Genomic DNA, 13,421 nt, shown 5'->3' with positions numbered 1-13,421 from the left:
GCTAGATACCTTGTTTCTTTTTTCATTGTGTTATACCTTGCTTTTTTTTCATTGTGTTATTGTTTTATATACTCTGTGAGATTTATGCTTCAAGGCAGTTATATTTTGGTGTATTTTGAGATTTTTGCTTCAAGATCTAGAATTCCTTTTAGCATTTCTTGTAGTGCTGGCTTGGTATTAGAGCATTCGCTCAGCATTTGTCTGAAAAAGACTTTATCTCTCCTTCATTTATGAAGCTGAGAATTTTGGATACAAAACTCTCAGCTGATAATTATTTTGTTTGAGGAAGCTAAAGATAGGACTCCACTCCCTTTTGGCTTGTTGGGTTTCTGCTGAGAAATCTGCTGTTAATCTGATAGGTTTTCCTTTATAGGTTACCTGATGCTTTTGCCTCACAGTTCTTAAGATTATTTCCTCTATCTTGACTTTAGATAACCCGATGACTATGTGCCCAGGTGATGATCTTTTTGTCATGAATTTCCCAGATGTACTTTGCACTTCTTGTATTTGGATGTCTAGATCTCTAGCAAGGCCAGGGAAGTTTTCCTTGATTATTTCCTCAAATTTGTTTTTCAAATTTGTAGATTTCTCTTATTCCTCAGGAACATCAATTATTCTTAGGCTTGGTCATTGTATTTGTCCATTTTCATGCTGCTGATAAAGACATAACCAAGACTGGGAAGAAAAAGAGGTTTAATGGACTTACAGTTCCACATGGCTGGGGAGGCCTCAGAATCATGGCTGGAGGTGAAAGGCACTTCTCGCATGGTGGCAGCAAGAAAAAATGAGGAAGATGCAAAAGCAGAAACCCCTGATAAAACCATCAGATCTTGTGAGACTTATTTACTGCCATGAGAGAACAGTATAGCGGAACCTCCCCCATGTTTCAAATTATCTCCCATCACGTTTCTCCCACAACATGTGGGAATCATGGGAGTACAATTCAGGATGAGATTTGGGTGGGGACACAGAGCCAAACCATATCATTCCACCCCAAACCCCTCCAAATCTCATGTCCTCACATTTCAAAACCAATCGTGCCTTCCCAACAGTCCCCAAAAGTCTTAACTCATTTCAGCATTAACCCAAAAGTCCACATTACAAAGTCTCATGTGAGACAAGGCAAGTCCCTTCTGCATATGAGCCTGTAAAATCAAAAGCAAGCTAGTTACTTCCTAGATACAATGTGGGTACACATATTAGGTAAATACAGCTGCTCCAAATGGGAGAAATTGGCCAAAAGAAAGGGTTTACAGGGCCCATGCAAGTCTGAAATCCAGAGGGGCAGTCCAATTCTAAAGCTCCAAAATGATCTCCTTTAACTCTATTTCTCACATCCAGGTCATGCTGATGCAAGAGGTAATTTCCCATAGTCTAGGGCAGCTCCACCCCTGTGGCTTTGCAGGGTATAGCCCCCTTCCTGGCTGCTTTCACAGGCTGGCATTGAGTTTCTGCAGCTTTTCCAGGCACACGGTGTAAGCTGTCAGTGGATCTACCATTCTGGGGTCTGGAAGATGGTGGCCCTCTTCTCACAGCTCCACTAGGTGGGTGCCCAAGTAGGGACTCCGTGTCGGGGCTCTGACCCCACATTTCCCTTCTGCACTGCCCTAGCACAGATTCTCCATGAGGGCCCCACCCCTGCAGCAAACTTTTGCCTGGGCATCCAGGTGTTTCCATAAATTTTCTGAAATCTAGGTGGAGGTTCCTAAACCTCAATTCTTGACTTCTGTGCACCTGCAGGCTCAACACCACATGGAAGCTGCCAAGGTTTGGGACTTGCAACCTCTGAAACCATGGGCCAAGCTGTACTTTGGCCCCTTTTAGCTACAGTTGGAGCGGCTGGGACACAGGGCACCAAGTCCCTAGGCTGCACACAGCGTGGGGACTCTGGGCCCAGCCCACTAAACCACTTTTTCCTCCTAGGCTTCTGGGTCGGTGATGGGAGGGGCTGCTGTGAAGACCTGTGGCATGCCCTGGAGACATTTTCCCCATTGCCTTGGGGATTAACATTTGGCTCCTTGTTATTTATGCAAATTTCTGCAGCCAGCTTGAATTTCTCCTCAGAAAATGGGTTTTTCTTTTCTACTGCATTGTCAGGCTGCAAATTTTCTGAACTTTCATGCTCTGTTTCCCTTTTAAAATGCAATGCTTTGAACAGCATCCGAGTCACCTCTTGAATGCTTTGCTGCTTAGAAGTTTCTTCCAGCAGATACCTTAAATCATCTCTTTCAAGTTCAAAGTTACACAAATCTCTAGGTCAGGGGCAAAATGCCATCAGCCTCTTTGCTAAAACATAACAAGAATCACCTTTGCTCCAGTTCCCAAGAAGTTCCTCATTTCCATCTGAGACCACCTCAGCCTGGATCCTATTGTTCATATCACTATCAGCATTTTTGTCAAAGCCATTCAACACGTCTCTAGGAAGTTTCAAAATTTCCCACATTTTCCTCTTTTCTTCTGAGCCCTTCAACTGTTCCAGCCTCTGCCTGATATCCAGCCACATTTTTGGGTATCTTTTCACAACACCCCATTTCTGGTACCAATGTACTGTATTAGTCCATTTTCATGCAGCTAATAACGGCATACCCAAGACTGGGAAGAAAAAGAGGTTTAATTGGACTTACTGTTCCACATGCCTGGGGAGGCCTTGGAATCATGGCTGGAGGTGAAAGGCACCTCTTACATGGCAGCTGCAAGAGAAAATGAGGAAGATGCAAAAGCGGAAACCCCTGATAAAGCCATCAGAGCTTGTGAGACTTCTTCACTACCATGAGAGAACAGTATGGGAGAAACCACCCCCATGATTCAAATTATCTCCCACTGGGTCCCCCCCACAACATGTGGGAATTATGGGAGTACAATTCAAGATGAGCTTTGGGTGGGGACATAGAGCCAAACTGTATCAGTCATTTAACATAATCTTAACTTTCTTGGAGTCTTTGTTCAATATTTTAAAATTCTTTTTTCTTTGTCTTTGTCTGATTGTGTTAATTCAAAAACCTTGGCTTCAAGCTCTGAAGTTCTTTCTTCTACATATTCTAGTCTATTATTGAAACTTTTCAGTGTATTTTGTATTTCTCTAAGTGTGTCTTTCATTTCCAGAAGCTGTGATTGTTTTTTCTTTATGATATTTATTTCTCTGGAAAATTTGTCATCCATATCCTGTATTTTCATTTTATTGCTTTAAGTTATTTTTTAACTTTCTCTGGTATCTCCCTGAGTAGCTGAATAATCAACCTTCTGAAATCTTTATCTGGCAATTCAGAGATTTCTTCTTGGTTTGAATCCATTGCTGGGGAGCTACTGTGATCTTTTGGGCGTGTTATACAACCTTGTTTTGTTATATTACCAGAATTACTTCCCTGGTTCCTTCTTATTTGGGCAGACTATTTCAGTGGAAAGATCTGGAACTCAAGGGCTGCTGTTCAGATTCTTTTGTCCCACAGGGTGATCCCTTGATGTGGTGCTCTCCCCTTTCCCCTAGGGATTGGGCTTCCTGAGAGTTGGACTGCAGTGATTGTTATTGCTCTTTTGGGTTTAGCCACCTAGTGAGGCTACCAGGCTCTGGGCTGGTGCTGGAGAATGTCTGCAAAGAGTCCTGTGATGTCATCCATTTTCAGGTCTCCCCACCGTAGATACCAGCACCTGCTCTATTGGAGGTGGCAGGGGAGTGAAGTAAACTCTGTAATAGTCCTTGGTTGTAGTTTTGTTTAGTGTGCTGGTTTTGTTGAATGCTGGTTATTCCAGCAGTGAAGTTGTCATGTGGACAGACTCAGGACCTCTGGTAGGTCAGGATGTTGCAGGCAGTGGAACTAGCTGTTGTTTTAGCTTTCCTTGGAGCAGGGTTATTCTGTCATGAGTTCTGTAATGGCTTGAGTAGGTTGACCTCCAGCCAGGAGGTGGCAAGAGAGCACCAGCTGCAGTAGTAGAAGGGGAATTATAAGCGTGCCCTAAATTGGCCAGGATAAATATTTGGGTTTCTCAGGTGATGGGCGGGGACATAAAGCTCCCAAGAATTTGTGTCTTTTGTGTTCAGCAACCAGGGTGGGTAGAGAAAAAACATCAGGTGTGGGCAAGGTTAGGTGGGTTTGAGCTCAGTTTCTCCTTGGGCAGGGCTTGTTCCAGCCACTGTGGGAGATGGGTAATGGTTCTCAGGCTAATGGAGTTAACGTTCCAAGGGGGAATATGGTTGCCCCTGTTGCATAACACAGGTCACCAGGGAAGTGAGGGAAAGCCAGCAGTGACAGGCCTCACCCAAATCCCATGTAGCCAGCAAGGCCGGTCTCACTCCTGCTGTGCCCTGCCAACGGTGCTGAGTTTATATCTAGGATCCCCACGCATGAGCATGGGGCTCAGACCCTGCCCCAAACTACGAGCCTCCCTGCTGAGAAAGTAAGTGCGGCTTTCAGGCCTTGCCCTTCCCCACCTGTCCACACAATTGGCTGTGGCTCCTGCAGCAATTCCCATTTGCCCCCCAGATTCTGCTCAGGAAAATTTGTGCTCAGTCAAAATTATTACAAATTTCAGTACTGGGCATGGTGGCTCATGCCTGTAATCCCAGCACTTTGGGAGGCCAACGTGGGTGTATCACCTGAGATCAGGAGTTCGAGGCCAGCCTGGCCAAAATGGTGAAACCCTGTCTCTACTAAAAATACAAAAATTAGCCAGGTGTGGTGGCACATGCCTGTAATCCAAGCTACTCAGGAGGCTGAGGCAGGATATCACTTGAACCCAGGAGGCGGAGGTTGCAGTGAGGCGAGATCACACCACTGCACTCCAGCCTGGGCAACAAAGCAAGACTCCATCTCAAAAAGAAAAAAAATTACAAAATTTAGTTGGAAGCTTCTTTCACCCTACCTAGTGACCCCTACCTAGTTCTGCTGCATGCCTTCCCCAAGGACCCCTGTGAGGTAGAGTCAGCGATGGCTTACCTAGGCTTGAGCTGGGGACTGGGAGTACCTACAGGGCTCTTCTCATCGCTTCTTGTATTTTAATATTTTGCTCGGCTCCCTAAATCCATTCCAACTCTAGGTAAGGTTAAATTATTCTCCTGTGATCTGGATTTTCAGATTCCCCAGTGGGGATGTGTGTTCCGAGGCAGGTTTTCCCCTCTCATACTTTGGGAACTCGGGTTTTTAGCTGTCTCATACAGTTTGCAGCCACGAGCTGCTTCTTCCACAGGATCTGTGAACTCTTTCGGTCTTCCTGGCACATTCCTGCTGTGGTTCTTGGAGCAAAAGTACACGGTGTGAGCCTCCACATGCTGTTCTGTCTGTCCAAGTGGGAGATGCACATTAGTCCTGTCTCCTATCTATCATGTTCTCATTCTTCTTTCTAGTCTTCAGATGAATAACTTCAATTGTTCACTGATTTTCTTCGGCTTGCTCAATCTCTTGCTAAACCCCCATGGTGAAACTTTTTTTCAGCTATTGCAGTTTTCAGCTTCAGAATTTCTATTTGGTTCCTTTTTATAATTTCTACCTCTTTATTGCTATTCTCTATTTGTTCATATGTTGTTTTCTTGGTTTCCTGTTGTTCTTTTGTTCAGGATTTTCTTTAGTTACTTGAGCATATTTAAGATAGTGGATTTAAGTCTCTCTTTAGTAAGTTTAATGTCTGGGATTTTATAGGGATGGTGTTAGGTCCACGACTGTGCCAAATGTCCACTCAGGGTCAGGTTCTGGCCCATGCTGAGGTCTGAGGGGAGTGGGTGGATGAGCGTTTAGCTGAAAGAACACTCAGGGGGCTGTAGGCAGGTGAATATTGTTTTATTCAGCAGCAGCTCTCATCAACAGCTTTCTCATCAGCAGCTTACTTACACCAGCTTTCTCACACTGTCTGTCTTTATCTTAGCTGTCTGCTCTGGCTCTGTGGCTCCTGCCACCCCCATGCCTGTAGGGGCACGGCCAGCTCTGCCTTGCTTTCAGGGTCAGCAGCTTAACTCTTTCTCTCTCTGGGCACCAGCATGAGCCATGCCATGGCTCGTCTGCAAGACAGACAGCTCTGGTTCTCCCTCTGTCTTTCTCTGGGCACCAGCACCATGTCAAGCCATGCCTGAGAGCCCTGTGCACAGTGTCAGCAGGGCAGTTATACCTTCTACAGGCTTTGAGCCAAGTATGAACTTAACACAAACAGGTTATATAACAAGTGGAGGTGTGCGCCTATGCACCAGTCCTGCTGTGTCATGCAGGCCTGGATGTCTGCCTCAGCCTATTCCTTGACTAAAGCACATCCGTGTACCTTACAGATGGTTTCTGTGAATTTATTTTTTTCCCCTGTGAGTGGGCCATACCTTTCCTGTTTCTTTGCATGCCTTGTAATTATTTTGCTGAGAACTGGACATTTTGAATAGTATAATGTGGAACTCTGGAAATAAGACTCTACCCAAGGCTTTAATTTTCATTATTGAGGGCTGCAGCCATCCACCTGTTTAATGAGTTTACAAATTGTTTTCACAAAGACTGTATTCCTTGTCAAGTGTGCTCATTGAAGTCTCTGTTTGTTATCTTAGCAGTTGGCTAGTGACCTGAAAGAGATTTCCTTAAATACCTAGAGACAGAAAAAAAAGAAAAAGGAAAACACCCACAAAACCACAAGACCGTGCCTCTGGTCTTTGCATTCTGGCTGTAAGCTAGGACACTCCTTCAATGCTAAGCCAAGCTGATGGCAACCCTACCTTAGCCTTCATTTCTTGCTTGTGTGGAGTCCAAAGATCAGCCACAAGTGTAAGTCTAGGATCCTCTTAAGCCTTTTCTGATCATGCATCTGGGCCTGTGCATGTGTACTATACTCCAGATTCCCCAGTATATGCTGTAGCCCTCCAAAGCTCTTATTCCCCCAAGAATCTTCCTCCTCATTCACAGCCTTTTGGGTCTGTCTGTTGCTTGCCTCATCCTCCATTTCTTGCCCCAGGCAGTGGTGGATAGTGTATGTCTTTAAATATTTCCATCAGATCCTGTGCAGGAAGCCCTCCAACCTGAGGAGGTAAAATTAAGGGTCAACTTCCAGGTCAGTTTCTTACAGCAGGGGTCCCCAACCCCAAGGCTATGGACCAATACTGGTCAGTGGCCTGTTAGGAACTGGGCTTGGGCTGCATAGCAGGAGGTGAGCGGTATTGAGTGAAACTTCATCTGTATTTACAGCCTTTCCACATTGCTCGCATTACCACCTGAGTCCCGCTTCCTGTCAGATCAATGGCAGGATTAGATTCTCATAGGACCACAAACCCTACTGTGAACTGCACATGTAAGAGATCTCGGTTGTGCATTCCTTATGAGAATCTAATGTCTGATGATCTGTCACTGCCTCCCATCACCCCCAGATGGGACTGTCTAGTTGCAGGAAAACAAGCTCAGGGCTTCCACTGATTCTACATCATGGTGAGTTGTATAATTAATTTTTTATATATTACAATGTAATGATAATAGAAACAAAATACACTATAAATGTAATGTGCTTGGATCATCCTGAAACCATCCCCCATCCCAGTTCATGGAAAAAATGTCCACAAAACTGGTCCTTGGTGCCAAAAAGGTTGGGAACTGCTGCCTTAGAGAACGCAGAAACCGGTCAAATGCATAACCAAAATGTTTTGAGAACAAGGTCATATTGCTGAGCCTGGGACCAGCAAGCTGCATCAGAACACAAGCCACCATCCATAACACTACCACCAGGCTGGGGAGTAGGGGGTGCTAGGTGGGCAAGCAAAATCCCCCATAATTCTTTCCTATCAAAATTCAGCTGCCACATTAAAAAAAAAAAAAAAAAAAAAAAAAAAAAAAAAAAAAAAAAAAAAAAAAAAAAAAAATTCAGCTGCCTCTTTATTAAGCACTCCCTGGTTGACTTAAATGTTTTATTAGACTCCAGAGTCTGAAATGTCGATTCTGCCCATTTTTCTCCACTTAATGGTTGCTTCAGTAGAGGGACCAATTCTTGGAGCTCCCTATTCCGCTAATTCTGTGGTGTCACTTCTGTTGTAACTACTTTAGAAAACAATTTGGAAACACAAATTTCTTCAGATTTATGTAGTAAATCTGTAAACCAACAACTCTACTCTTTGTTGACATTCCAGAGCTGTGGTTCTCAAATGGGGCAATTTTGCCGCTCTGTGGACATTTGGAAATGCCTGGAGACATTTTTTGATTTTCACAACTGGGGTGCGCCATCAGCATCTAGTGGGTAGAGATCATGGATGTTGTGAAACATCTTACAATACACAGGACTACCCTCTCCCTCCAGCCTCCAGCAACAAAGATTTATCTGGCCCTACATGCTAAAACTGCTAAGATTGAGAGACTGTCATCTAGAGAAATGTGTCCATGTACACTAGGAGAATGCTCATAGCTTCATCATTCATAAGAGTCCTAAATGGGAAATGATCCAAATGCCTATCAACAGTAGAAGGGATAAATATATTCTTGTGTGCATTTAGTGAGATACTTTATAGCTATAAAAATGTAGTACAAACACTTATAGAGAACTACAAGAAAGTACTAGGCACAGTGGCATGCACCTGTAGTCTCAGCTACTGAGAAGGCTGAAGTGAAGGATCACTTGAGCCCAGGAGCTCGAGGCCAACCTGGGCAACATAGCCAGACATCCCTCTCCAAAAAAACAAAAATAAAACAAATGAATAAGGAAATGCAAAAAAATGACTTCCATAAATTTCACAACAGTGATCACCTATAGGGGAAAAGTTGAAGGGGGAATTCACATTAGGAGAGTAGACATGAGGATCATCTGGGTTCCTGGTTATGTTCTATTTCTTGAACTGGGCGGTGTTTATATAAGGGTTCACTTTAACAAAATGTACATTTGTATTCTATTACTTGTATTTATATCTCATAATAAAAAGGTAAAAATAAAGGCTGTCAGTAATTACAGTATTTATTTTCTATTATACTCCCTACTCTATCAAGTCACATTTTTATTCAGATCTTCAAACTGACCATACAGTCCCAGCATAGATGTTCATTCATTCAATCATCGGTATTTATTGAACATCTACTATAAGCCAGGAACTGTTCTAAACACTAGGAATACACAATGGAACAAGATAGATATCTTGAATTCCAGAGTGGGGAGACAGGAAGTAATTAATAAACAAAAAGGTATAAAAGATAATTTTGAGGGGGGCTAAGTACTTTGAGAACAAGACAGAGTTAAATGAGAGAGGCTGACTGAAGTGAGAGTGACTGGAATGAGCTATTTTAGGTCAGTAAAGGCTTTTGCGAAGATGACAGTTGAGGAGATAACTGACCTGTATCAAATGAAGGGAGGGCCTACATGAAGTTCTGCAGGAAGAATATTCCATAAAAAGGAAGCAGATATTATTGAGGCTTTTAAGTACAAAAGTATTTGACATGTTTGAGGAACCTCAGGAAATAGAAGTGCGGCTAGTGTGGCGTGAATGAGGGAAGAGTGACAGGAGATGGAGTTGGTGCAGTGGGCAAGGCCTCCATTGTGTACCATTCTGGTAGACCATTTTTTCTTTTTTTTTTTTGGACACAGAGTCTTGCTCTGTTGCCCAGGCTGGTGTGCAGTGGCGTGATCTCTGCTCACTGCAACCTCTGCCTCCCATGTTCAAGCAATTCTTCTGCCTCAGCCTCCCAGGTAGCTGGGACTACAGGCGCCCGCCACCACACCTGGCTAATTTTTGTGTTTCTAGTAGAGACGGGGTTTCACCATGTCGGCCAGGCTGGTCTCGAACTTCTGACCTCAGGTGATCCTCCCACCTCGGCCTCCCAAAGTGCTGGGATTACAGGCGTAAGCCACCTTGCCCGGCCTGTATTTTTTTTAAGTGCTATGAGAAGCCACTGAAAATGCTGCTGTTGTGTAGGGTGCAGGAGGGAAGACATGGGGTCATAGTCCACTTGTGCTGCTATAACAAAATACCACAGGACTGTGTAATTTATAAACAATAGAAATTTATTCTTCACAGTTCTGGAGGCTGGGAAGTCTAAGATCAATGTGCTGGCCGGTTTGGTGCCTGGTGAGGGCTGCTCTGCTTCCAAGATGGTGTCTTGTTGCTGCATCCTCTGGAGGATTGCTGTGTCCTCACATGGCAGAAGGGATGAAAAGGCAAAAAGGGGCTGAATTCCCTCCCTCAAGCTCTCTTATAAGGGCATTAATCCCATTCATGAGGACAGAGCTCTCACAGCCTACTCCCCTCCTTGAGGTCTTCTTCCTAAAACTGTCACATTTTATATGTTTTCACATAAAGTTTGGAGGGGACACAGACATTCAAATCATAGCACATATGGAGATGAATTTGGGTGAGACAATAGTGGTTGTGAGGTGGAGATGTTGTAGAGTGGATAGATTGAGAATTTAAGGTGGAGTCAAGAATATGTGATAATGGACTGGAAGTGAGGTGTGAGGAAACAGCGGAATCAGGGACAATTCCCAGGTTTTTGTCTTAACAATCAAGAGGATAGTAGGGACTTTTGCTTTGAGAAGACTGGGGAGTAACAAACTTGGATCAAGAGGTTAATTTGGGCCATATTACGTTGTGATGTCTATTAGGCACTCCGGGGGAGATGTCAGGTCAGCTGTTGAATATGATTCTTCCTCACAGATTTTTTTTTACATTTTAAAATTCTTTTTCTCTTTTTTGTAACTTTATTGTTTTGTTGTTGTTTTTATTTTGTCATTTTTTTTCTGTTTCTAACACACCAAAACTCCTTCCTTCCTTCCTTCCTTCCCTCTCTCCCTCTATCTCTTTCTTTCTTTTCTTTTTTTTTTTTTGAGACAGAGTCTCACTCTGTCGCTGCCCAGGCTGGAGTGTAGTGGCACGATCTTGGCTCATTGCAAGCTTCACCTCCTGGGTTCACGCCATTCTCCTGGCTCAGCCTCCCAAGTAGCTGGGACTACAGGCACCTGCCACCATGCCCGGCTAATTTTTTGTATTTTTAGTAGAGACAGGGTTTCACCATGTTAGCCAGGATAGTCTCGATCTCCTGACCTCATGATCCACGCACCTCGGCCTCCCAAAGTGCTGGGATTACAGGCATGAGCCACCACACCTGGCCTTTCTCTCTCTCTCTCTCTCTCTTTCTTTCTTTCCTTCTTTGTTAATTCCTTCCTTCCTTCCTTCATTCTCTCTTTCTCTCTTTCTTTCTTTCACGTCAGGGTCTTGCTATGTTGCCCAGGCTGGTCTGTAACTCTTGGCCTCAAGCAATCCTCCTGCTTCAGCCTCCCAAAGTGCTGGGATTACAAGTGTCCCATCGCACTGGGTCCTTCTTCATAGAGTTAATGGGCTGGATTTCAGGATATCTAGAGTTCCCTTCAACCATATTAAAAACTTTCAACAAATTGCCAGTTGATTTAATGAATTAGACAGCATGCATAGAATGCTATTCCATTAAGTGGCATGCAAAGATAATAATTTTTTTTTTGAGACGGAGTCTTGCTCCGTCGCCCAGGCTGGAGTGCAGTGGTGTGATCTCAGCTCACTGTAAGTTCCACCTCCCGGGTTCACGCCATTCTCCTGCCTCAGCCTCCCGAGTAGCTGGGACTACAGGCCTCCCCAACCACACCTGGCTATTTTTTTGTATTTTTAGTAGATATGGGGTTTCATCGTGTTAGCCAGGATGGTCTTGATCTCCTGACCTCGTGATCCGCCCGCCTCGGCCTCCCAAAGTGCTTGGATTACGGGCGTGAGCCACCTCTCCTGGCCCCAAGATAATCATTTTTAATCTAAAAAAGTAGATTATAAAACAGTTACCTATGGTTTGCCACCATTTTTAAGAATACAGTATATTATAACAACTCATTGGAAGCTTGAAGCAGATAGAATGGAATCTGAACAGTAGCTACTTCAGGTGCTGGGGTGAGTGTCATTTTATCCTTTTAAATTCTTGTTATTGGTAATTTAAAATGTTTTCAATAATCATGCATTACCTGTATAACGTGTTTTTTAAAAAAAAAAAAAAATCCATGGTCTCTTTCAGCTGGGCAGTCCACGGCTGGGTAATCTGTCAGGTGAGGGTCATCAAGGTGATCAGGCTGAGAGGATGTACCAGATACAAAGTGGGAGAGGCGAAGAGGCCCAGTTCCAGGGCCGGGGGCGAGGGGTGGGCGGTCCAAAGGGCACCGCCCCTGCGGGTCACGTGCTCGCCGGCCACCAATGGCCGCCTCCGAGCCCACCTTGGGGACGGGGCGGGGCGCTTGGCTGGCGTCACCAGGACAACGGGCGTCGCCGGCGCCGTGTGACTTCAGGCTGTGGGCTCGCTCGCGGCTCTTCGGCCATGGTGAGTCTGGGACCCGCGTCTGCCCAGCCGCCCCGCCCTACCCCTACCGGGCTGGGTCCCCACGCCGCCGCCCGCTAGGGTCGGGCGGGCGGCACCGGGGTCGTGGAGAGGCCGGGCCGCGGCCTGCGAGGCTGCTGGGCAGGGCAGGGCTGGGCTGGCCCTGGGAGGGGTAACCTGGGGGATTCAGAGCGCCCGCCGGCCGGGGGGCGACCGCGATGCAGCGTTCTCTGCCGCTGGAGTCTGGGTGACAGCCCGGACCCCCACCCAGTGGGCCGCCGGACGACGTGACGCTGTTTGGCCCGAGAGAGCCTGGGAAGCCACCCAAGGAGGGTGTGGTTAAAAAAAAAATCTTATATATGGATATCATATGTATTTATATTTACACTAAAGCAGTCTATGTGCCTCCAGTTTTTGTTTCTATGCAATTATATGTAACTAATATAAGACATATATCTTCCTTTCAAAATCAGCATTCTGATAGGTTTTTTAGCACGTGGAAATTAAAATTTTTGATTTTAGAGACCCCTCCCCTCCTTTCTAAAAAATAGAGGGCATTAAACTGGAGATTTTTTTTTCTGAGTGCCGCAGCCTCACTAAGGGATTTAATTAATTTATAATTAGTGCATTGTAAACGTCTTAAATCATTACCTTTGTTCAGTTAACTTCAGACGGCGTGGGCATAACACCTGGCCCCCTTTAAGCTCGTTTTTAAAACGTTACTTGGTTTCACTTGGCGGAGGTGCTGGCTTGAACAGACAAGTTGAGAGAATTGCCAACCAAAGGCATAATTCTCCAGAGGCCTTCACCGGGTGTAAGAGAAGACAGGAGCTAGACTCCTTGCTTGGGGACACACCCTTGGTATAGAACACTTGAGGAGGTATGGCGGTAGGCGTAGGTAATAGGGAAATACTTAGTTTTGTTTTAACCATGAGTAATTAAGTGGAGATTTTCTCCTTATCTGCAGGAGTTTAGTGGAAGTGCTGATGAGCGGAGAATGCAGGGTGCTCCCCGAGTGCCAGCTGGCCTCATGGAGAAAAAACTATCATTAGGAATCCTGGCTGGCTCAGTTTTTTTCTTAATAACCAAGGAGAGGGATGGTGGTGGGAGGTGGATGGTGTCTCTCATTGACTCTGGAAAAGCAACTTCCAAATGTGTGGCATTATTGCTGGC

General features: G+C 45.0%; 1 protein-coding gene across 5 annotated transcripts in view; it reads left to right on the top strand.

The window, feature by feature from the left end:
- The first annotated feature begins 12,157 nt into the window (after nt 1-12,157).
- The window catches only part of FBXL2 (F-box and leucine rich repeat protein 2), a 147,368-nt gene continuing 146,104 nt past the window's right edge, over nt 12,158-13,421 (top strand). For 3 of the 5 annotated variants that reach the window (XR_004029797.1, XR_004029798.1, XM_003256832.4), the window contains exon 1: nt 12,158-12,251. Coding sequence is in view for 1 of the 5 variants with exons in the window: in XM_003256832.4 (XP_003256880.1) it covers nt 12,249-12,251 (3 nt within the window). In the remaining 4 variants the exon portion in view is untranslated. The remainder of the gene's footprint in view (nt 12,252-13,421) is intronic. The other 2 variants (XM_030812214.1, XM_030812215.1) reach the window with 2 other exon arrangements.

This window comes from Nomascus leucogenys, chromosome 4 (genome assembly GCF_006542625.1).
Source record: "Nomascus leucogenys isolate Asia chromosome 4, Asia_NLE_v1, whole genome shotgun sequence".
Lineage (NCBI taxonomy): Eukaryota > Metazoa > Chordata > Mammalia > Primates > Hylobatidae > Nomascus > Nomascus leucogenys.
Note: the sequence above shows the minus strand (reverse complement) of the source record. Positions and strands in the feature narration are given on the sequence as shown.